Source organism: Mobula birostris, chromosome 5, assembly GCF_030028105.1.
Source record: "Mobula birostris isolate sMobBir1 chromosome 5, sMobBir1.hap1, whole genome shotgun sequence".
In the NCBI taxonomy this organism is placed as follows: Eukaryota; Metazoa; Chordata; class Chondrichthyes; order Myliobatiformes; family Myliobatidae; genus Mobula; species Mobula birostris.
Window position 1 is genome coordinate 29,800,848 of NC_092374.1, and position 23,401 is coordinate 29,824,248.

The window sequence follows — 23,401 nt, forward strand, 5'->3', positions numbered from 1 at the left end:
TTATTAAATTCTTCCTCTTATTCATTCCAAAACTTCATATTTCCACCATTGATAAAGAACTAAGGCCATGACTTCTGGAATTTCCAACCTACACATTTCTGCCCCTGTTCATACTTTCCTCTTATTTACCATCAGTCCAGCCCGTGAATCTTTAGTAACTTGGCCTTGGTATATAACAGTATTGCACAAAAAACAGTTGCCCATCTATTGTAAGTGTATTTTCATAGTTATCAAAATCAAGAAGACCTCAAAACAAAAAAAAAACAGACAACATACACTTATAAAATTTATAGAATATAAGAACATATTTACCAGAGGTACGACCTTTTCAGCTCTATTTTTGAAAATAGTTTTAAGATGCTCATTGAGATCAGCCCTGAAATAAAAATTGGCCATTGTAGGGTCAAGTAATGCAGTTACATTCTGGTGTGTGTGAAATATAGAACATTGAGTCAGAAACTAACAGAACTTTACAAAAGAAGAGCCTTTCCATCACTCTAAAGGACAAAAGACAAATGAAGCATCAAATCCCTTTACTCTATTTCTTCCTTCAGAACAAAACATGATATATATAGGAATGGTGCAGTATATTGCTAGAAGCATGTAGGACTTTATAGGTTCAAACATAATTTAATGAAAAGCTGTGCAATAATTTCTGAATACATGAGAAATGCTGCAAAGCTCCACAAAAATCTTGGCATATAATTAGACAAGTTCAAAACAAGTGGATTCTTGACCAGAACTTGAATGGTGCGACATAACAATCAACAAAAGAAAATTAATTAGATTGGTATTGATTTTGGCTTGTTAATTTATTCATTTTTTCAGGGCCTTGGTGCTGCTGGTAAAGTACACTCATATTGCCACTGATTAGGGAGTTCCAAGATTTAAATCCAGCAACAAAAGTCAGCTGACTTGGAAGAAAACTGGCATATGGTGATGTTCCTTTATTTTGTAACCATATGCAGTACATTAAAGGTGATTACACAGCAAAAATAGTTCTTAATTGCAAAATGCTTTTGGGATATGCTGTGATTTTGAAATGTACTATATAAATGCAAATCCTTTTATTCAAATAGATTTAAATGTGATAACAATTCTTATGAAGAGAAAACAAATGGATTACCTAATGAATAGCTTTCAAAATGTTTGAAAACTCATCTGAATTGGAAGTTTGAATGTTACTTTTTCTTAAGAATGTTGCAGTTCAACAGCTTTAAGATTAATTATTTGATGTGCCTGATTCTATATACTTTAATATGATATGGAGGGAAGTATTACTTATCAAATAACATGACCAATTTAGATCATGAAGAAAGAACCAAGAGAGGATTTTGGTTCGAATGAGCTTATCCACAATGCTCATATTTGATGTTGACAATGTAAGTCTATATTAGCAGTGAGTAGATTATCAACAAAGAAAAATAGATACCTTTATGAAGAAGTGACAACCTTGCAACATCTTCGATCAGTACAGAATTTTTTCTAGGCACCTCAGAACACTTTATTACGTTAGGGGCCATACGTAGATGGAAATTGTTTAGATAATCAGATATGGTGACTGACATGTTTTAAATTTCATACCTGATGTCAGCTATGAGGAGAACACATTGGTTGTTTTCAGCAGTGTTATAAACCCACTGACTTTGTTGTCTATCACAACTAGTGAGTAACAATTTTCCAAATCTTCTCTGGCTTATAAAACTGGCAACGCTATTTTCACTTTCTGTATCAGTGGAATAGCGATAACATTAGCCAAATGTAAATATGTCATCTTAACAATTTGCATCATCTTCACCATTTGTTGGACCATGATGCTGAAGTAACACAAATGCATAAACAGTTTAATTATGCGAAAGAGGCACAATGTTTTAAATGAATGAAAAAGCATGAAAAATCCAATGATTGCTTTCGGAAAAACAAAACCTTTGAAGTGGATTCATAAAATCTGTATAAATAGTTTGTAAAACTTTTGTTTTCAAAACATAATCAAATAAGTCACACAATTCATAGATGAGCTTGACTATTAATCAACAAGGCATTGACATATAAATGAATATAATTTTTAAAAATCTTTTATCAGCATGGTGAGGAAACAGAAACTTTGCTCAGCATAATTCGCTGAATTCATGAGAAAATCGGTTATTGGGATAAACTGGCAAATTGTAACTACACTGATAATGCTGATAAATTAACTATATCAAATCACTTGTATCAATGGCAGTATCCAAAACCGCCCATTCATTATCTTACTATTGGATTTATTGGATTATTGCATATGCTCTCTCTAAGACAACCCAAATCTGGAAGGCAAAAATCAATGCTGGAAAAACTTGTTGCTCTTCTGAAGTGTACCTCTGAAAATTAATCATGAGCTGTTTTAAAACCCGAGTGACAACCATGTCATTACAAAAGTTGCATGAATATAATAATGAGTTAACCAACAAATTTCAATCTACTACTTACGTAACAAATTTTAAGATCTCTTTGCACTCGGCGTCATCTTGCATTTCTGTAGGATGTGACGAGGTGTGGCTCTTTGGCCATACAATGAATGTGCTACCATGATTACTTAAGATGAAAGACTGTGAATTCACCTTTTTAATCAGATCTTTTATGGCTGTCGCAAAGGCTGATTTAATTGTCCCTTCTGCATTCAACAAAGAAATATATAAGTGCTGTAAAATGCAAAGTTACTGCTTATACCATATATCTTCCAATAAGCTTCTACAAGTGATGGCTACAGAGCTAGGTAAGTATTTTATAAAACAAATATGCTTCAAGCCAAGCGCTATGCTGCAACAAAATTTAATGACCGACACAAAAAAAATCTAATTATGTTAAAGTATTTATTCTGAAACATTTTGACCCAGCCTAAAATTTAAACATTTACAGAAATGGCAGGAAAGAGGCGTAAGGCTTGATATGCTCAGATTCTTTTGCCCTAAAGGTTAACACAATTAGTTAACACAATATGAAAAGAATACTTTTTAGGCTATGTTGGAAGTATGCTGGGTCAAGTTTAAATGAAGCAGATAAACTTATGACAAAGGAGAAAATCTGCAGATGCTGGAAATCCAAGCAACACACACAAAATACTGGAGGAATTCAGCAGGCCAGGAAGAGTACCATCAATGTTTCGGGCCGAGACCCTTCAGCAGATAAATTTATGAATTTCTGGACTATGAAGGTTAAAAGTTCACTAGCATGTGCCACAGGTTGTCAGAAAACAGATTCATCATTTAATGAGTGCACAAAGGTCCAAGAATGAGTAAGGATATCAAAATGCAGCAGAATTCCTGTGTACTACCATTACACTCGCAACACGCTGGAGGAACTCAGCAGGTCGGGAAGCATCCATGGAAAAGATCGGTCGACGTTTCGGGCCGGAACCCTTCGTCAGGACTGTAGAGGGTAGGGGCAGAGGCCCTATAAAGAAGGTGGGGGGAGGGTGGGAAGGAGAAGGCTGGTAGGTTCCAGGTGAAAAACCAGTAAGGGGAAAGAAAAAGGGGTGGGGGAGGGGAGGCAGGGAGGTGATAGGCAGGAAAGGTGAAGAAAGAATAGGGGAAAACACAATGGGTAGTAGAAGGAGGCGGAACCATGAGGGAGGTGATAGGTAGCTGGGGGAGGGGGCAGAGTGACATAGGGATAGGGGAAGGGAGGGGGAGGGAATCACCGGAAGTTGGAGAATTCTACGTTCATACCAAGGGGCTGGAGACTACCTAGACGGTATATGAGGTGCTACTCCTCCAAACTGAGTTTAACCTCATCATTGCAGCAGAGGAGGCCATTTATGGACATCAACTCTGCTTCCCACTCCCACTCAGATAAGTGGGTGGCTACTGGGAGATCCTGTCTGTTGTGGCAGATGGAGTGGAGGTGCTTGACGAAGCGGTCCCCCAATCTGCGTCGAGATAAAACAGACAGGATCTCCCAGTAGCCACCCATTTCAACTCTGCTTCCCATTCCCATTCAGATATGTCCATACATGGCCTCCTCTACTGCCATGGTGAGGTTAAACTCAGGTTGGAGGAGCAAAACCTCATATACCGTCTAGGTAGTCTCCAGCCCCTTGCTATGAACATAGAATTCTCCAACCTCCGGTAATTCCCTCCCCCTCCCTTCCCCTATCCCTATGTCACTCTGCCCCCTCCCCCAGCTGCCTATCACCTCCCTCATGGTTCTGCCTCCTTCTACTACCCATTGTGCTTTCCCCTATTCTTTCTTCACCTTTCCTGCCTATCATCTCTCTGCCTCCCCTCCCCCACCCCTTTATCTTTCCCCTTACTGGTTTTTCACCTGAAACCTATCAGCCTTCTCCTTCCCACCCTCCCCCCACCTTCTTTATAGGGCCTCTGCCCTTCCCTCCACAGTCCTGACGAAGGGTTCCGGCCCGAAACGTCAACCGATCTTTTCCATGGATGCTGCCCGACCTGCTGAGTTCCTCCAGCGTGTTGTGAGTGTTGCTTTGACCCCAGCATCTGCAGATTATTTTGTGTTTACTACCATTACTATTTTTCTCCTCATTTAAAATTGCTGGGCTTACAATGGAGTCAAATAAATTCATTAAAGCTATAATATTATATATTATTACATGAGGCTTCATGGAGTATTATGTTCAGTTTTAGTCACTTTGCTGAAGGAAAGATGTTACTAAATGGGAAAGGGTGCAGAAAAGATTTACAAGAAAGTTGCTGGGATTTGAGGGACTGAGCTATAGGGAGAAGTTAGACAGGCTAGGATTTTATTCCTTGGAGTGGAGGTATTCCTATAATGGTGTATAAAATAATGAGGGGCATAGGTAAAGTGAATGCAATCATTCTTTTCCTAGGGTTAGGGAATCAAGAGCTAAATGAAGTAGGTTTAAGGTAAGAAGGCAAAGATTTAATAGGCAATTGAAGGGCATTTTTACACAAAGGGTGGTATCTATGTGGAATGAGCTGCCAGAGGAACTTGTTGAGGCAGGTACAATAATGTTTTTATGAGAAAGTTGAACAGGTACATATATTGAACAGGTTTAGATTATGGGCTAAACGCTGACAGGTGACTAGCTTGAATGAGGCATCTTGGCTGGCAGACTATTTGGGCTGAAGACCCTCTTTCTATGCTGTATAATTCTAAAACTCTAAAAATAATAATCAACATAACTTGATAAATTGTCAAAATAGATCATAGAACAATATAGCCCATGATGTTGTACTGAACTAATTAAAATAGTGTTTAAATGTCTAAATAAACAAGTTCCTTCTGCCTACACAAGGTATATCCTTCTCTTCTCTGCACACTAATTTCCCTATTTAAGTCTCTTAAATGCCTCTATCACATTTACCTGCACTATTATCCCTGGCAGCAAATCCAGGCACTCACTGCTCTGTGTAGTTATGGATGCTGCTTTTGCAAGCTTACAATTTCTAGTTGTCATTGTGCGTGAATAGTGTGTGGAGAAAAATGCTGAAAGGAAATAACTATTGGCAATTATCTCAGTTATGCTCTGTCAGTGGTTCATGCTTCATTACAGAGATTTGAGAGCATAATGCAGCCTGCTGCCTCACTATCATGCTGAGGGAATTCTGCCACATCTCAAATAAGATGTTAAACAAACCCCATAAGCTAATTTTTCAAAAAAGCATAAAATAAAATAGCCGAGAATTTCCAGTGCATGAAGCAGTATTAATCCAACAATTGTTTTAAACATGAATCCACTGCTGGAAGTATCAGTGGCAACCAATGCCTCAGGTGAAACAGTAATGCACCTCTTTTTGTTGAACAAGGCCATGTCTTGGAGATGGATGGGTGGTGGTAGAAGGAAAGAAAGTCTGGTTTATAAGCAAGATCAAGTTAGGTGTGAAAGCCCAAGGGGAAAATAAATCATCAAACCAGACTGGGGCTGCGGAAGTGGGTGGTGCTAAACATGTAGGTGGATAATGTGGTGATTAGATGTATGTTTGAAGTTGGGAGTTGGTCGATTGGGATGTTTCTCAAGAGTCTGAATTCCAAGGATGGGTGGGTAAAATATGGAATTAGAGAATTCAATATTTTATGAAAGGGAAACATTTTGAAATTGTTAATGGGACACAAAACTTTCGTTATTAAATCCATACTGATTCCTCTTGATTAATTTGGGATATATGCTGTTCCTCTGAATTTTTTCCAATATTTTGCCTGTCACTGAAGTTAGGCTGACTGGTTATATTGTTACTTGTTTTAATTCTTTCCCTCTTCTTAAACTACATCTAGGGAAAAAGTACAGTCAACGTTTTGGGCCAAAACCCTTTGGCAGGAGAAAATGAAAGTCAAGTAAATATATCTTGTTAATAATATTAGATAAAGGACAGAGCAAACTATTAATTCAATCTGATTATTCTTTCAGTTGTACTTGCCACATTGATTTTTGTTTCACTTTCAGTGCTGGAGACCTCAGTGTCTGGGGTATTAAAATAGCCCATTCATCTCAGATAGGAACCTAACAGCTCGCTCCAAAGATATTGCCCGATACTAGCTATTTCCAATATATTTGTTAGATCAAAATGTTGATAGCAACAAATCTGTGTGGGTTGAAATATTAAAAGGGGTAAGCTTGGTGGATCAAAGGGTATTTCTTGTCCTTGACCTATTATGCCGCTTCGAACTAAGCATCTGCTGGAATTCTTAGCCCCTTCATGACCTATATTAACATATATTCAAAGCTTTTACAATCGATAATATATTTAGATATAAACAGGTGAAAATGGTTTGACCAGAAACTTCAGATGTTCATTAGTCGAAAAATGACATTGCTCATAGGATATTTACTAAATACACAGCTCCAAACTAAAATATCTGAAAAATGGTTAACCCAATAAAATGAGAGTTGCCCAGAAGAGCAGGTAACCTGTGTTAGAAATAACAGCAATTTCCTTCAGAACATAGAAACTATGAATATTATCTATGAGATAGTAAAAGAAAAGTCTATGTTGATTCATTTTGGAAAAAAAAACAAGAATTGAATATAGATCTATGTGCAACTCACTCACCATCTGTTTTCTGAAGTCCTCCAGCCAAAGTAACTCCCCCTCTTATTCGAAACAGCAAAGTCTCAGATTCAAGCGGCACCTAATACCAATTGATTGAAATGAAAAATGTATCTGTTTAGGTGCTCATTACATGTTCCTCACTTTATACCATAATTGTCTTATCCAAGGAAGAAGTAAGCCAACAACTAAATGCAAGGAACGAGACTGGTGTTCTCTACATACAATAGTAATGATAGCAAGTGATAATTGAGGTCAATATGTTGGAGAGTTGGAAAAGAATGAAAAATCATAGCCATTTGCTCTATATATTGTGAACATATATAAGTGTGAAGCACATGGCCAAGTGGTTAAGGCATTCGTCTAGTTACCTCAAGGTCGCTAGTTCGAGCCTCAGCTGTGGCAGTGTCTTTGTGCCCTTGAGCAAGGCACTTAATCACACATTGCTCTAGTCTGTGCGAGGAGTGGCGCCCCACACAGACTTCCATTCTGCACCTTGTAAGGCATGAAAATGCCCGACGCAGGCCTCTCATGGTCTGAGTCGACGTTCCCTCCCTCCCCTCCTACTCTATATATTCCTGAGAAAAAATGATATTGTCAAGCTGCTGAGGGAAAGCAGAGAACAGTGAAATACGGACATCATGCATAAAATGAGAAAGGCAATAGTATTACTAAGAACAAGACTGGAGATGTATAAAACTTTAGTAGGTCTATTAGCATCACAAACCACGGATGACATTAGCAAATTTGAAGGGGCATTTAAATCAGTCATGTGGAACCAGAGATTAGAAAAAATTAGGTAGTGACTATACATTCAGAGTGAAGGCAATTCCCTTTTGAACTAGATTTCAAAACATTTCTTCAGTTCTGGACTGTAGATCATTGGTGCATAGAAAGATTGAAAGGAGATCTAAAGTTTGAGTTGGCAGGGTGAATGGCTTTCATTGTGGAAAAAATATTCAAAAATACAAGGCAATTGCAAAATGTATGGTTTTGGAATATGGGCTCCACCTATAATAGTGGTAGAGTTTTCTCTTTTTACCTAAAGTGATCTTTCAAACTGTTAATATGTTAACGACAGGTCATGAGGGCACAAAAGGTAAGAAAGACTGCTTGTTTACAAGGGAGCCTTGAACATTGGAAGCGTTCTTGCAGCAATAAACACAATGGTAAGTGGTTGTCATGTGAGGATGGTAGTTGATTCAGATACTGACTGGTGACAGATGGGACATGATAAATATGAATGTTGATCAGTGGGATTCCATTGGAAGCTGTGCCATGCATTACTTTGTCCAAGAGTGCCAGTCTTAAAGTGCATTACAGTGCATAAACACCAAGGCCCAATAGATGCATTCTTAGACTTTGTGGCAGGTGAAGGAAGAAGTTATGGAGGCCCTAGCAGAGATATTTGAGTCATTTTTAGCCACAGGTGAAATTCTGGAAAACTGGAAGGTGTCTAATACTCTACCATTAAGAAGGGCAGCAAAGACAAACCACACCAGTAAGCTTGACATCAATGGTGGGTAAGTAAGCGAGGAGTATACCGATTGACAGGATCTACCGGCATTTGGATAGACAAGAAATGAATAAGTATAGTTAGCAAGAGTTTGTGTGTAGAAAATTGTGCCTTCCAAATCCATAAAGAGATTTTTAAAGAGGTAAGTAAGAGAATGAGGGAAGGCTGGAGGAAGTTGGCTATATAGACTTCAGCAGGGCCTTTTTTAAGGAGGGAAGTTGGCTATATGGACCAGCAGGACTTCGACAGGGTGTCTAAGATTTCTGCACAGTACTGTAGTAATTTTATGACATATATAAGTGATGATATTCCTAATTCTGCCACTGCTACTGTGTAGTAACCGGAATCTCTGGAGCAGAAGGCCCCAGATCCTCGGCTTTGCTTGTTTCGGTGGCCGGGGCTAGGTCGAAGGCGCTCGGGAGGCTGTATCGGAGGGGCTGGTCGGAGGCTCGAAGTTTTCGGATGGACGGACTCGGTGTCGGCTGTAGTTCGCTGCTTCCAAGGCATTGGCAGTTGTCGGTGTCTTGGGGGTTTATGGCAGGGAGCTTCTCCCTTTTACCACCTGCTGTCGGGGACTCGGGAGTCAATCGGGACTTGAGACTTTATTTTAACCGGGCCCGTGGTCTGTTCGTTATCAAATTATGGTATTGTTTTGCACTGCTGTAACTATATGTTATAATTATGTGGTTCTGTCAGTGTTAGTCTTTGGTTTGTCCTGTTTTCTGTGCTATCACTCTGGAGGAACATTGTATCATTTCTTAATGCATGTATGCATTTCTAAATGACAATAAAAGAGGACTGAGTGTTCTCAATCTAAATTCTGTTATGGGTCTCTGTTGTGGAATGAGTGTGAAGGGGGCAGGGAAAGAGGAATCGTGGTTCAGAAATGGGGAAAGGACAGAGGAAGGAGCAGGAAGCACCTGAGATACACTCTGTAATGATCAATAAAGCAATTGCTTGGAATCAATTGACCATGCCTGGTGACCCAGAGTTGGGTGTATCTGCACCCATACCAACGCTGCCCTAGCCCTCCTTCTCTGACACCTGTCCCACACCGCTCCAGCAATGCTCCACTCTTGCCATTCCCAACATCCTTTGCTGCTGCCAGATTTACAAACTCACTCTTCGCAAACCACCACGTCTGGCACCAATAATCATTCCATGGTTAAAGTCACTTTGATCATTTTTCTTCCCCATTCTGATATTTGGTCTGAACAACAACTGAACCTCTTGACCACATCTGCATATCTTTATACATTGAGTTTCTGCCACATAATTGGCTGATTAGATATTTGCATTAATGAACAGGTGTACAGGTGAACCTATGGAAGGCTTTCTTAAGAGTGAAAAAAAACAATTTCATTTGAGGTTAAAGATGGAATCGGATGCACTCAGCTCTGGTAGGATTTGCTTTCTACAAAGCAAAACCTAACATAGCAGTGATGTTTCACTCCCAGATGAGCTCAAAGCTTTGTAGGCATGCTTTGAAAGGGAGAATAAAGCTACATCTATGCAAATCCCTGCAGTATTCAGTGTCCTGTGATCTCTGTTTCAGGGATGACATCAAAACATCTTTCAAGAGGGTGAATCCTCACAAGGCATCAGGCCCCGATGGTGTAGCTGGTAGGCTCTGAAAGTCTGTGCTAACCAACTAAATGGAGTATTCAAGGACATTCTCACGGCAGCATTTGGAGGTTCCCACCTGCTTCAAACAAGTGACAATCACACGTGCCCAAAAAGAGCAGGATGAGTTGCCTTAGTGACTATCACCCAGTGACACTCACTTCTACCATAATGAAGTGTTTTAAGAGGTTGATCATGGATAGAATCAACTCCTGCATAAGGCAGGACCTGGACTACACAATTTGCCTATTGCCACAATAGGTCTACAGTGGATGCTGTCTCAGTAGCTCTCCACTTGGCCTTGGATTGCCTAGACAATAGTAATACCTACGTTAGGCTATTGTTTATTGATCAACATTCAACACAATCATACCTTCAGTTCTAATCAACAAACTCCAAACCCTGGGCCTTTGTACCTCCATCTGCAACTGGATTCATGACTTTCTCATGAGGAGACCACAGTCTGTGTGGATTGGAAGTAACATTTCCTCTTCACTGGTGCACCTCAAAGATGCATGCTTAGCCCATTGCTCTACCCTAGCTACACTCATTACTGTGTGGCTAGGCACAGCTCAAAGACCATCTATAAATTTGCTGTCAATATAACTATTGTTGGCAGAATCTCAGGTGGTGACGAGGAAGTGTACAGGAAGCGAGTTAGAACAGTTGGCTGAGTGGTGTCACAGCAACAACCTTGCTCTTGATTGTGAACTTCAGAAAGAGGATGTCGAAGGAACACACACCAGTCTTCATTGAGGGATCATAAGTGGAAAGGGTGACCAGCTTCAAGTTTCTGGGTGTCAATATCTCTAAAGATTTATCCTGGGCCCAACATAATGATGGAATTACAAAGAAAACACCACAGTAGCTATATTTCATTAGGAGTTTGAGGAGGCTTGCTCTGTCACCAATAACCCTTACAAATTTTTACAGATGTACTGTGGAGAGTACACTAACTAGTTGCATCACCGTCTGGCATAGAGGGGCCACTGCACGGGTTCAGAAAAAGCTGCAGAAAGTTGTAAACTCAGCCAGCTCCATCATGGGCATTAGCCTCTCCAGCATCAAGGACACCTACAAAAGACGGTGACTCAAAAAGGCCGCAAGCATCGTTGAGGACCCCGGTCACCCTGGACATGCCCTCTTCTCATTGCTATATCAAAGAGAAGGTACAGGAGCCTGAAGCTTCTTTCCTTCTGCCATTAGATTTCTGAATGGATGGTGAACCCACACTATCTCACTATTTTTGTTCCTCTTTTTTGGTACTACTTATTTAATTTAAATATTATATACACACACACATACATGTATACACCTACACACATTTTTATTATAATTTATAGTTTTTGTTATTATTGTTATTGCAATGTACCACTGCCACAAAACACCAAATTTCATGACATATGCCAGTGATATTAAATCTGATTCTGCTTCTATTTCTTGACCCAAAAAAAATCCACCATTCTCTTCCTTCCACAGGTGCTCTCTAACCTGCCGAGTTCTTCCAAACGTCATTGTTTTTTTTTGCTCAATTCAATTGCAATTTATTCAGCACTTGATATGCCATTGCTGAGAACTGACAGACAGAATGTTTCAGTGACTCTTTGCTCATAATTTTTGTGTGGCAGCCAGTATTATAGTTTATTGTCTGAATGTATTTTGTTCAAAGAACAAAATTTGACATACTTTGGCCATTATTTCTTTTGATTCCTTGCCTTTTCCTGAAATGCCAAACTAAAATTTCTTGCAATTATATTCCGTGGAATCCAACACTATTATTCTCACAGAAGAGTGCAAAACTATGTTCTCCTGCTTGGTTACTAATTCTGCCTCTCTCCATGGTTGCTGCATGAAACTGAAACAGATCATCACACTCTGCTGTCATTTTCGACCACAGCAGAGCTTCAGTCCAGAACTTTGTCAAAGCATGGTCCTATTCTTCTGCAGCTTCCTTTAACCCTACCACCTACCACCTACTAAGATCTTTTTTTTTCCCTTAAGCATCTTGTACATCCCTGATTTTATTTCCTCTATTTTCAGCAATATGGATCAGATTTTTTTAACCTACTACAGTACGCCTGGAAGTCCATCCAAAAATCTCTCTCAATTTCTACCCTGTTCTCCAAGTTTTAAGACACTTGAAATTTTGTTGCTCAGCCTTGCTATCTGCCATGATAAATCCTTGCATGGTTATGTCATATTTTGTTAAATAACTCTTGTGAAGTGTTTGAGGACTGTGACAACTTTCATGAGATCGGTAACGTAGTAGGACATTCCAAGCTGGTTCACACCAAGCAATTTTTACACTTCAAAGTTACAGGAGGATTTGTAAGCAGGAAGGACAGTTTTAAAAATGGACACATTGCTTAACCAAGACCCAATCAATATTAGTAAACATCAGGATGATGGATGAGTGGAACAATATAACTCCAGATTCTGGAGGTTTGAAAGAAAGACTGAAATCGTGGAAACACTCAGCAATTTGCTCAGCATCTATGGGAAAAAAAACAGAATTAATGTTGCTGGTCAAAGAACCTAATGAGCATAATGAAAAAGGTGATCTGGTATCCAAATTTAATATTAGAATCAGATTTATCATGTGTATATCAAAACATACAGTGAAATGCACTGTATGCATTAACAACCCACACAACCTAGGAATGTGCTTGCTGGGGGCAGCCCAGTATTGCCACACATTATGTTGCCAACACAGCATGCCCACAGTGCCCGCCAGAACAACACGGAACAGCAGCAAAACAAGTCCCTTTCATCCTTCCCACCTACCCACAAGAACAGACAGTTCTCTAACTCCAGCACAGGCCTCCAACCTGAATTCTCTAGGCTTCAGCCATCAAGCTTCATCTTCAGGACTTCCAGTCACCCTTCGTGCTCCGATCTTCGGTATCAACTCCCAGACCAGCCAATGATGGGACTCCGAACTCCAGTTTCAAACACTGGGCGTGCTGACTAACCGGCCTTTAAGCCTCCTTGTGCCTCCTTCTTGCATGGACATTTGATCCTGGGACACACCAAATGGGTGAGCCTGACAACAATGGATGTTCTTCATCAGCCATTCATATCATTGGCTTTCAAATGTGGAGCAGAGGCCTGAACTGCAGAATCCCTTTGACATCTGCCTATATCAGTGGATTTCGAATGTGGAGTGGAGGCCTGACCTCTAACTCCTCCATACTCCTGTCCCTAACCCATAATCTGCCCTCTATCTCTCCCCTCTGACCCCAAAACCATTCCTACAAACCTAAGAACAAGAAGTCTGAGCTGTAATATCATCATACAATGTAGCAGGCTGGCCAGGAGGAAACTGGAATAGTTATGTTTTGAAGTTATATAAAAAAAGTTTTTAGCAGAAACCAATGTGTTTAGCCAGCAAAAATGGAGGTCTGTTATCAAATAGGTAATTGATAGATGGTACAGTTATGTGGTTTGAATTTGACCTTAAGATTGCATAAGGTAACAGAACTGAAAACAGTTTGCTTCTGCCTCAAACTGATAGGGAGGAGGATGGACTTGGAGTTCATGATGGGGTCAGAAGATCTGTGCCTTGGTAGCTGCATTATTGATTACTGAATATCCATTAGTGGATGAGAGATGAGCAGACTTGTGAGGGCAGGTTCAAGGCAGGTGGTGAGAGGGAACTGGGTTATGTCTTACCAGAAATGCAGAAACTCTCACTGCTTTTTCAGATATTGTCATTGAGGGCAGACTGTAGAGAAGGAATAGCTGGAATGAAGGATCGGTCCTTGGGGAAATCAGAGGTAATAGCTTTGGAAATGGATACAAAGCCATTGTAAATCTTTTCTTTTTTAGATATAGTTGGATAGCTACGCTTAAGACATAGGCAATTTTCCCTGCCAGATAATCCAAATAATGTGTCAATCACATAACTATATAACTAAATTTTAATTATGAATATTGGGATTTACAGCATTTAAAATAATTGTTTTTTGCTCTGGAATTTGAAAAGGGAATTATAGAAAGTGTTTCAGGTGCCATTAATAAGGTGAATTCACAAGTTAACATCCTAGTTGGTGTGGAGAGTTCCCTGTTTATGTGGCCTGCGCCCCAAGTCTACACAGTCTTCAGAACTGCACGAGAATAGTAGCTGCAAATCCATCTTAAAATCTGTGCTGTAAGTAACAGTTGAATATATTAAGTATGTTAGTAATGTTTTGGGGAATGTTTTTAGGACCATCAATATAACTGAAACAATACTTGAAGTGTAGGTATTAAACTTCCTTTTTAAATTGCAGACGAATATCTATAGTGATTTTGTTCTTCCAATTTTAATTTATATTTGGAGACATAACTGTATATTACAATCACACAAGAATGCTTTTATTCAGTCTTGAGAATTTGTGATTTTAATTTCTTCACCTTTGATTGTCATGCTATTTTAACCAAGGCTCTAAAAGTTCTATGCCTCATCCTCTCTGGTCTTAACCTTTTTTTCCATTAAGATGCTTCTTAAAACCTATTTGTTAGATTACATTTATCCTAAAGACTGTTTATGTGGCTGGTTGTCAAATTTTACTTGATAACATTCTAGTGGGACTCGCTGGAATGATCTGCCCTTTATTTCAAATGCTGTATAGGTGCTTGTTGCATTTTGACATAAAGAGGAGGTTACTGTGACCAAACTGTTACTGCATTCACAGCACTACCATTTTTTTTACAGTCTTGGGCAGAACAGTTGTCCTACCAAGCTGTGATGTATCCAGAAAGGATCTTCTCTCTGGCGAGGGTCATCATGGATGTACTGAATTTCTTTAGCCTTCGGAGGAAGTAGTGGCACTGATGTGCTTTATTAGCCATAACATCCACATGGCTGGACCATGACAAATTTTTGCTGATATTTACAGCTAGGAACTTGAATCTCTTAACCATCTCCATCTGATACAGACAGGGCTGTGCACTCCACCATTTTTCCTAAAGTCAGTGCCTATGCTTTACATAGCCAGTGAGAAAAAATACATACAAATTGAAAAGAAAAGTTTAGCTATCAGTAATTGTTATACAAGGAGACTATAACTGTTCTCGAAGAGGGCATTTTTCAGCTGCAAGTAGTTGGTGATAATTCAGACACAGCTGACAAATTTGGCAGGATCACTCATACTGTGGTTCCTTTGCAGCAGGTGCTTCAGTTCATTGTGTTGGAATGGAGAAAATTGGAGTGGAACTGAGCAAGGAGATCAGTGCATCAGGCCTCCTGAAGTGTGACCATAGAGTAATGGTGCTGTCCGTGTGACAAGCATGCATACTGGATAGGCTATTGAAGCACTAAGGTTAGATTTTCTATACAAGATCTCCCACAGGGACACCCTTTTGATAAAGGTCAAATTTTACTAGAGGAGAGACATGTGTTAACATCCCCATACCATCTAGCATCCAATGGCAAATATGAAAAGTGAAAGAAACAATATAGCAACATTTATTGAACAAAGTGCTTTATTGGTTCACAAGGCTGGCATGGTTTCTTATTATTTAGAGGACCACCCATGCTCCACCTCAGGATAACGCACAGTTAAAGGGTTGCCTTTTGAAGACACAGCTGTGCTTGATGTACCTAACTAGGAAAGTCTGAGACAAGGGAAAGTGGAGGAGCCACTTGTGTTGGAAAAACATCAGAAGGAAGTTCAGATGGGGGCATTTTGTGAAGATTGTACAAGTACTGAATATCAGGAACTAGCTGGTGAATATGAACAACAGATGGTGAAAATTTCACCAAAAAAATCATTTGTTACATGTATATAATGCTCAGGAAGAACCTATCATGAATGTCAATGGGTACTGGTTCACCATTTTCAATCGCTACTCACAGATAGCCCCCTTATTCCAGGAAGAATCTTTACTGCATCATTTATAAGGTGAGTATATCCTTTGTCAGGTTCAAAGACTAAAACTGCATTGTTAGTCTCACCCAAAAAAGTTATTTCAAGATACTTTGATGTGTCTTCCAACCCTAAATCCCAATTCCCATCAGTTATCTGGGAAAGTATTTAAAACAAAAAGCTTGGATTTAATACGAGTTTTCTTTCATAATGCAGTAATCAGTTGAATGTGAATTTTCCCAAATAAATGTGCCAGTGGCTCCCATGTTCATATTTAATATAATCTTACCTGAGAATTTTCCCACAACCAGGGCTAATGTTAAATTATAACATTATTGCACAGGATGAATCCATATCCATTCGCGTATAGAACACTGGGGAATAACCTAATTAATACGTTTAAGGATTCTAGAAACAGTTAGTGGTACAAACAGTTATAGTGATGTCCAGCAGAGATGAAAAAAAAAACAGAATTAGAGGTCCACGTAATGTAGACAGAGAAAAGCATATTTTTAAAGACCTGGTAACCATGAAAGTATAATGACACTTAAAGGATTGACGGTGGATATGCAATGGCAAGCATTTAAAGGTTGCATGGATGAACTACAACAATTGTTCATCCCAGTTTGGCAAAAGAATAAATCAAGGAAGGTAGTGCACCCGTGGCTGACAAGAGAAATTAGGGATAGTATCAATTCCAAAGAAGAAGCATACAAATTAGCCAGAGAAAGTGGATCACCTGAGGACTGGGAGAAATTCAGAGTTCAGCAGAGGAGGACAAAGGGCTTAATTAGGAAGGGGAAAAAAGATTATGAGAGAAAACTGGCAGGCAACATAAAAACAGACTGTAAAAGCTTTTATAGATATGTAAAAAGGAAAAGACTGGTAAAGACAAATGTAGGTCCCCTGCAGACAGAAACAGGTGAATTGATTATGGGGAGCAAGGACATGGCAGACCAATTGAATAATTACCTTGGTTCTGTTTTCACTAAGGAGGACATAAATAATCTTCCAGAAATAGTAGGGGACAGAGGGTCCAGTGAGATGGAGGAACTGAGCGAAATACATGTTAGTAGGGAAGTGGTGTTAGGTAAATTGAAGGGATTGAAGGCAGATAAATCCCCAGGGCCAGATGGTCTGCATCCTAGAGTGCTTAAGGAAGTAGCCCAAGAAATAGTGGATGCATTAGTGATAATTTTTCAAAACTCGTTAGATTCTGGACTAGTTCCTGAGGATTGGAGGGTGGCTAATGTAACTCCACTTTTTAAAAAAGGAGGGAGAGAGAAACCGGGGAATTATAGACCGGTTAGCCTAACGTCGGTGGTGGGGAAACTGCTGGAGTCAGTTATCAAGGATGTGATAACAGCACATTTGGAAAGCGGTGAAATGATCGGACAAAGTCAGCATGGATTTGTGAAAGGAAAGTCATGTCTGACGAATCTCATAGAATTTTTTGAGGATGTAACTAGTAGAGTGGATAGGGGAGAACCAGTGGATGTGGTATATTTGGATTTTCAAACGGCTTTTGACAAGGTCCCACACAGGAGATTAGTGTGCAAACTTAAAGCACACGGTATTGGGGGTAAGGTACTGGTGTGGATGGAGAATTGGTTAGCAGACAGGAAGCAAAGAGTGGGAATAAACGGGACCTTTTCAGAATGGCAGGCGGTGACTAGTGGGGTACCGCAAGGCTCAGTGCTGGGACCCCAGTTGTTTACACTATATATTAATGACTTGGATGAGGGAATTAAATGCAGCATCTCCAAGTTTGTGGATGACACGAAGCTGGGTGGCAGTGTTAGCTGTGAGGAGGCTGCTAAGAGGATGCAGGGTGACTTGGATAGGTTGGGTGAGTGGGCAAATTCATGGCAGATGCAATTTAATGTGGATAAATGTGAAGTTATCCACTTTGGTGGCAAAAATAGGAAAACAGATTATTATCTGAATGGTGGCCGATTAGGAAAAGGGGAGGTGCAACGAGACCTGGGTGTCATTATACACCAGTCATTGAAAGTGGGCATGCAGGTACAGCAGGCAGTGAAAAGAGCGAATGGTATGCTGGCATTTATAGCGAGAGGATTCGAGTACAGGAGCAGGGAGGTACTACTGCAGTTGTACAAGGCCTTGGTGAGACCACACCTGGAGTATTGCGTGCAGTTTTGGTCCCCTAATCTGAGGAAAGACATCCTTGCCATAGAGGGAGTACAAAGAAGGTTCACCAGATTGATTCCTGGGATGGCAGGACTTTCATATGAAGAAAGACTGGATGAACTGGGCTTGTACTCGTTGGAATTTAGAAGATTGAGGGGGGATCTGATTGAAACGTATAAAATCCTAAAGGGATTGGTCAGGCTAGATGCAGGAAGATTGTTCCCGATGTTGGGGAAGTCCAGAACGAGGGGTCACAGTCTGAGGATAGAGGGGAAGCCTTTTAGGAGCGAGATTAGGAAAAACTTCTTCACACAGAGAGTGGTGAATCTGTGGAATTCTCTGCCACAGGAAACAGTTGAGGCCAGTTCATTGGCTATATTTAAGAGGGAGTTAGATATGGCCCTTGTGGCTACGGGGGTCAGGGGGTATGGAGGGAAGGCTGGGGCGGGGTTCTGAGTTGGATGATCAGCCATGATCATAATAAATGGCGGTGCAGGCTCGAAGGGCCGAATGGCCTACTCCTGCGCCTATTTTCTATGTTTCTATAAGATTGTGGGAAACCTCCACCTGATTCAGTAATACCCTGCAAGAAAGGAAATCACCCACTCGCAGCACGAATTGGCATTAATGGGATGGGGCGTTTAAAACATAGACTACTTCAGATTTCCAATATCTCTGCTCATACTGGTCCGGTTCTGATCACAGGCGCAAGAGTAAAATACAGAAAAGTTTATGGTTAACATTTGGTCGGAACCACCTTCTGTGCCTTCAAACTGACCGGCCCGCGATGTCAGACTTACCATGGTGAGCGCTGCTAATCCGCAAACCCGCCCAGCCTATCACCTGCCGCCGACCGTCGGCTCAGCGCCCTGTCGTTGCCGTGGAAACCGCTGCTGGTTGCTAAGGCTGCCTGCCATCTTTGTGAGGGGTTAGTCACGTTTTACCACAGGCGACAATAACGCGGTTGGGTGGGGGAAGTTAGTAATTGTACCAAAACGTTTTGTTTTGTGTGTTCTTAAAGGGATTTAACTAATACCTGTTTAACGAAGTAGATAAATAAATTGCTGATTGAGCAATTAAAATATGTGTGCTATTTTTTAAAATATTATTCTTAATATAATGGTGGCTCACATCACCAGGTTCAGGAACAGTTACTACCTCTCAACCATAAGGATTCTGAATCAAAGGGGATAATTTCTGACGAAGGGTCTCGGCCCGAAATGTCGACTGTACCTCTTCCTATAGATGCTGCCTTCACCAGCAATTTTTATGTGTGTTGCTTGAAATTCCTGCATCTGCAGATTTCCTCGTGTTTAATTTCACCCAGCTTCACTTGCCTCTTCATTGAAACGTTCCCACAACCAATGGACTCACTTTCAAGGACTCTTCTCATGTTCTCCATATTTATTGTTTGTTCATTATTATTTCTTTTTGTATTTGCACAGTTTGTTGTCTTCTGCACTCTGGATGAACACCCAAGTTAGGCAGTGTTTCACTGATTCTGTTATGACTATTATTTTATAATTTTTTTTGAATATGCCCATAAGAAAATGAATCTCAGGCTTGTATATGGTGGCATTTATGTACTTGATAATAAATTTATTCTGGACTTTGAAAGATGATAATTCATTGGCCCAAATTGTTATCTCTGTTTCTCCCTCCACAGGTGTTGCCTAATATACTGAGTACAGTATTTGCAGCACATTGGTCTACTTTGTTATTTGTAATTATTTTCCTCGAAGTCTATTTTCTTGCTTTGCTCTTTTCCTCTGCCCAAAAGGGCAGCAGATTGAAAGCTCTTTGTATACAACTGAGCCCATGTAAACCGCAGGAAAATGATCTCAAGGTTGTATGGGGTGACAAGTATGTACTCTGATAATAAACTTTACTTTAAATTTGAACTTTGAAACCCAAAATGAACATATAGGAAATATTCTACTCCTGGGTGTCAAGAAGTATACTTTTCATATTCTTTAGAAAGCAGACTGAGAGGAAACTCAATTATGTGACACCCATACAAGTGGACACATTTTTCTATTTATTTGGAAAATCAATAATCAGAGCATTGACAATAACTAGACTATTAAAAGGTCTTAAGTAAATTTCTTAATTTATTCCTTATGTTATTAATTAAGTTTCCTCAAGTGGACCAACTATTCGAAACCATTTCTCCTCTAATCTATCTTCTTCCCATTCATCAAAATCTACTTATGGTTTCCCTTTGTTCATCCTGTGCCTGCTAATTCCCAATCAAAGGCCATTTGAAAAAAAAACATTCACTTTTAGGCAAGCATTTACTGCCCAAACCTAATTGTCCCTAAACAGACTGGCTGGGTCATCAGATAGAGAAGTAAAAAGTAATTCATATTGGTGGGTCAGAATGACCTAGGGCTCCAAGTAGGAGATTTCCTTTCTTGAAGAGTATTACTGAATCAGGTGGGGTTTCCCACAATCTCATACTTTCATGGTTCCCAAGACTGATACCAGGTCTGTATATCCAAACTAATTTCCTAAAATTACATTCCAATCTCTATCAGATCTGGCCTTTCTATGACTCCAGACTGACAATGTGGTTAACATATCACCATCCTCTAAAATGGTACAGGAAAGATGCAGATGAATCTAGAGCCAGAAGTTTAGAAGGCATGAGGTTGCTCCAGCAGACAAGGTGAAGGAGAATCCTAAAGGCTTCTACAGATATATTAAGATCAGAAGGATTGCAATTGGTCCTCTAGAAGATCAGAATGGAAAACTATGCATGGAGCCAAAGAGATGGAGGAGATATTAAATGGATTTTTTGTATCTGTATTTACTTGGGAGATGGACACAGAGTCTATAGTGGTGAGACAAAGCCACAACAAGCTCATGGATCCAAAACAGATTACAGAGGAGGAGGTATTTGCTGTCTTGAGGGAAATTAGGCTGGACAAATCCCCAGGGTCTGACAAGGTGTTCCCTCAGACCCTTTAGGAGGCAAGTGCAGAAGCTGCAGAAGCCCTGGCAAAAATACTAAATCATCCTTAGTGACAGTACTAGAGGACTGGAAAAAGCTATTGCTGTTCCGCTGTTTAAGAAAGGCTATAAGAATAAACCAGGAAATTATAGGCCATTAAGCCTGACATCAGTAGTGAGAAAGTTATTGGAAAATATTCTGAGGGACCAGATATATGTGTATTTGTCTAGACAAGGATTGATTAAGAATAGTCAGCATAGCATTGTACATGGTAGGCCATGTCCAGCCAATTCTACAGAGTTTTTCAAGGAAGTTACTAGAAAAGCTGATGAAGGCAAGGCAGTGGATGTTGTCTGCATGGTCTTTAGCAAGCCATTTTGCAAGGTTCTGCATGGGAGATTGATCAAGTAGGTTCAGTTGCTTCGCATTCAAGATGAGGCAGTAAGTTGGATTAGACATTGGCTCCACAGGAGAAGCCAGAGAGTGGGAGTAGATGTTTGCCTCTCTGACTGGAGGCCGGTGACTAGTGGAGTGCTACAAGGATTGGTGCCGGGTCTGTTGTTGTTTGTCATCCATATCAATAATCTGGTTGATAATGTTGTTAACTAGATTAGCAAATATGTGGATGTTACCAAGTTTGGGAGTGTAATGGACAGTGAGGAAGACTATAAAAGCTTACAACTGGATCTGGATCATCTGAAAAATGGCAGATGGAATTTAATGCAGACAAGTGTGAGGTGCTGCACTTTGGGAGGTCTAACCAGGGTATGTTTTATACAGTGAACAATAGGTCACTGAGGAGTGCAATAGGAGAAAGGGATTTGGGAATACAGGTCCATAATTCATTGAAAGTAGAGAGATTCATAAAGAAAGTTTTTGGCACATTGGCCTTCAGAGAACAAAGTATTGAATACAGGGGATGGGATGTTGAAGTTGTATAGACAGTAGACAATAGGTGCAGGAGTAGGCCATTCGGCCCTTTGAGCCAGCACCACCATTCACTGTGATCATGGCTAATCATCCACAATCAGTACCCTGTTCCTGCCTTCTCCCCATATCCCTTGACTCCACTATCTTTAAGAGCTCCATCTAACTCTTTCTTGAAAGAATCCAGAAAATTGGCCTCCACTGCCTTCTGAGGCACAACATTCCACAGATCCACAACTCTCTGTGTGAAAATGTTTTTCCTCAACTCGATGGTGAAGCCTAATTTGGAGTATTGTGTGCAGTTTTCGTCACCTACCTACAGGAAAGATACAAATAAGATTGAAAGAGTACAGAGAAAATTTATAAGGATGTTGCTGGGACTGGAGGACCTGAGTTATAAGGAAGGTTTGAATAGGTTCGAACTTTATTCCCTAGAATGCAGAAGATTGAGGGGAGATTGGATGGAGGGGTGTAGATGGGGTAAATGCCTTTTCCACTGAGGTTGAGTGAGACTACAACTAGAGGTCACAGGTTAAGAATGAAAGGTGAAATATTTAAGAGGAACATGAGTGGAAACTTCCTCACTGAGAGGGTGGTGAAAGTGTGGAACAAGCTGCCAGCACAAACCCTGCATGCAATTTTGATTTCAACATTTTAGAGAAGTTTGGGTAGGTACCTGGATGGGAGGGGCATGGAGGGCTTTGGATCTGACTTGGGTCGATAGGTCTATGCAGTTTAGATGGCTCAGCATGGAGCAGATGGGCTGAAGGGCCTGTTTCTGTGCTGTAGTTTTCTACGACACTAAACAAACTACTGGAGGAATTCATCAAGGTGGAAGGGCAGCTGTGGTGGGAAAGGAACGGTGGACTCTGAGTGGAGAAGGAAAATAACTGGGGTAAAGGGGAGGGCGAGACAGGGATCAATAGGTGATATTTAGAGGATGGGTGAAGGAACTTTTTTTTAAATCCCAGAAAGACATTCAGTTCAGAAGCAATTCGGAATTGACGACAAATAGTAGTCTTGTCAAGGACACAGACATCCAAAATCAAAACAGCGCAATATTACTCAAAAGCTAGACTAGAGGGGAAAGCCTCGTCTCAAAACTTTCGATACCTCGTTTCCTTGTGTATTATCCTCGGAACGAGAATCCTCTGGGTGCAACCAAAAGCTCAAAGGGATAAAAGTAATGTCTATATTTTTCTCTTCTTCAAATCTGGGATAGATACACCTTTATAATTAACAGTATAATAATAATCTTGAAAATTAAGTCATTATATTTTGATGTCAAGTGATTGTATTGCTATATTGAACGACTTCTGTTTGTTTTTGTTACATGCACCCCTGTGGCCGCGCTTGTTGTAAAATGGGTCGC

General features: G+C 40.2%; 1 protein-coding gene across 1 annotated transcript in view; it reads right to left on the minus strand.

Annotated features, from left to right (window-relative positions):
• Window positions 1–23,168, minus strand: part of LOC140197210 (ufm1-specific protease 2-like) — a 76,403-nt gene extending 53,235 nt beyond the window's left edge. The window contains exons 1-4 of the mRNA XM_072257138.1: window positions 23,143–23,168; window positions 7,014–7,092; window positions 2,467–2,650; window positions 313–376 (exon numbers count right to left, since the gene is read on the minus strand). Coding sequence (XP_072113239.1) covers window positions 313–376; window positions 2,467–2,510 — 108 coding nt within the window. The 5' untranslated portion in view covers window positions 2,511–2,650; window positions 7,014–7,092; window positions 23,143–23,168. The remainder of the gene's footprint in view (window positions 1–312; window positions 377–2,466; window positions 2,651–7,013; window positions 7,093–23,142) is intronic.
• Window positions 23,169–23,401: the final 233 nt, after the last annotated feature.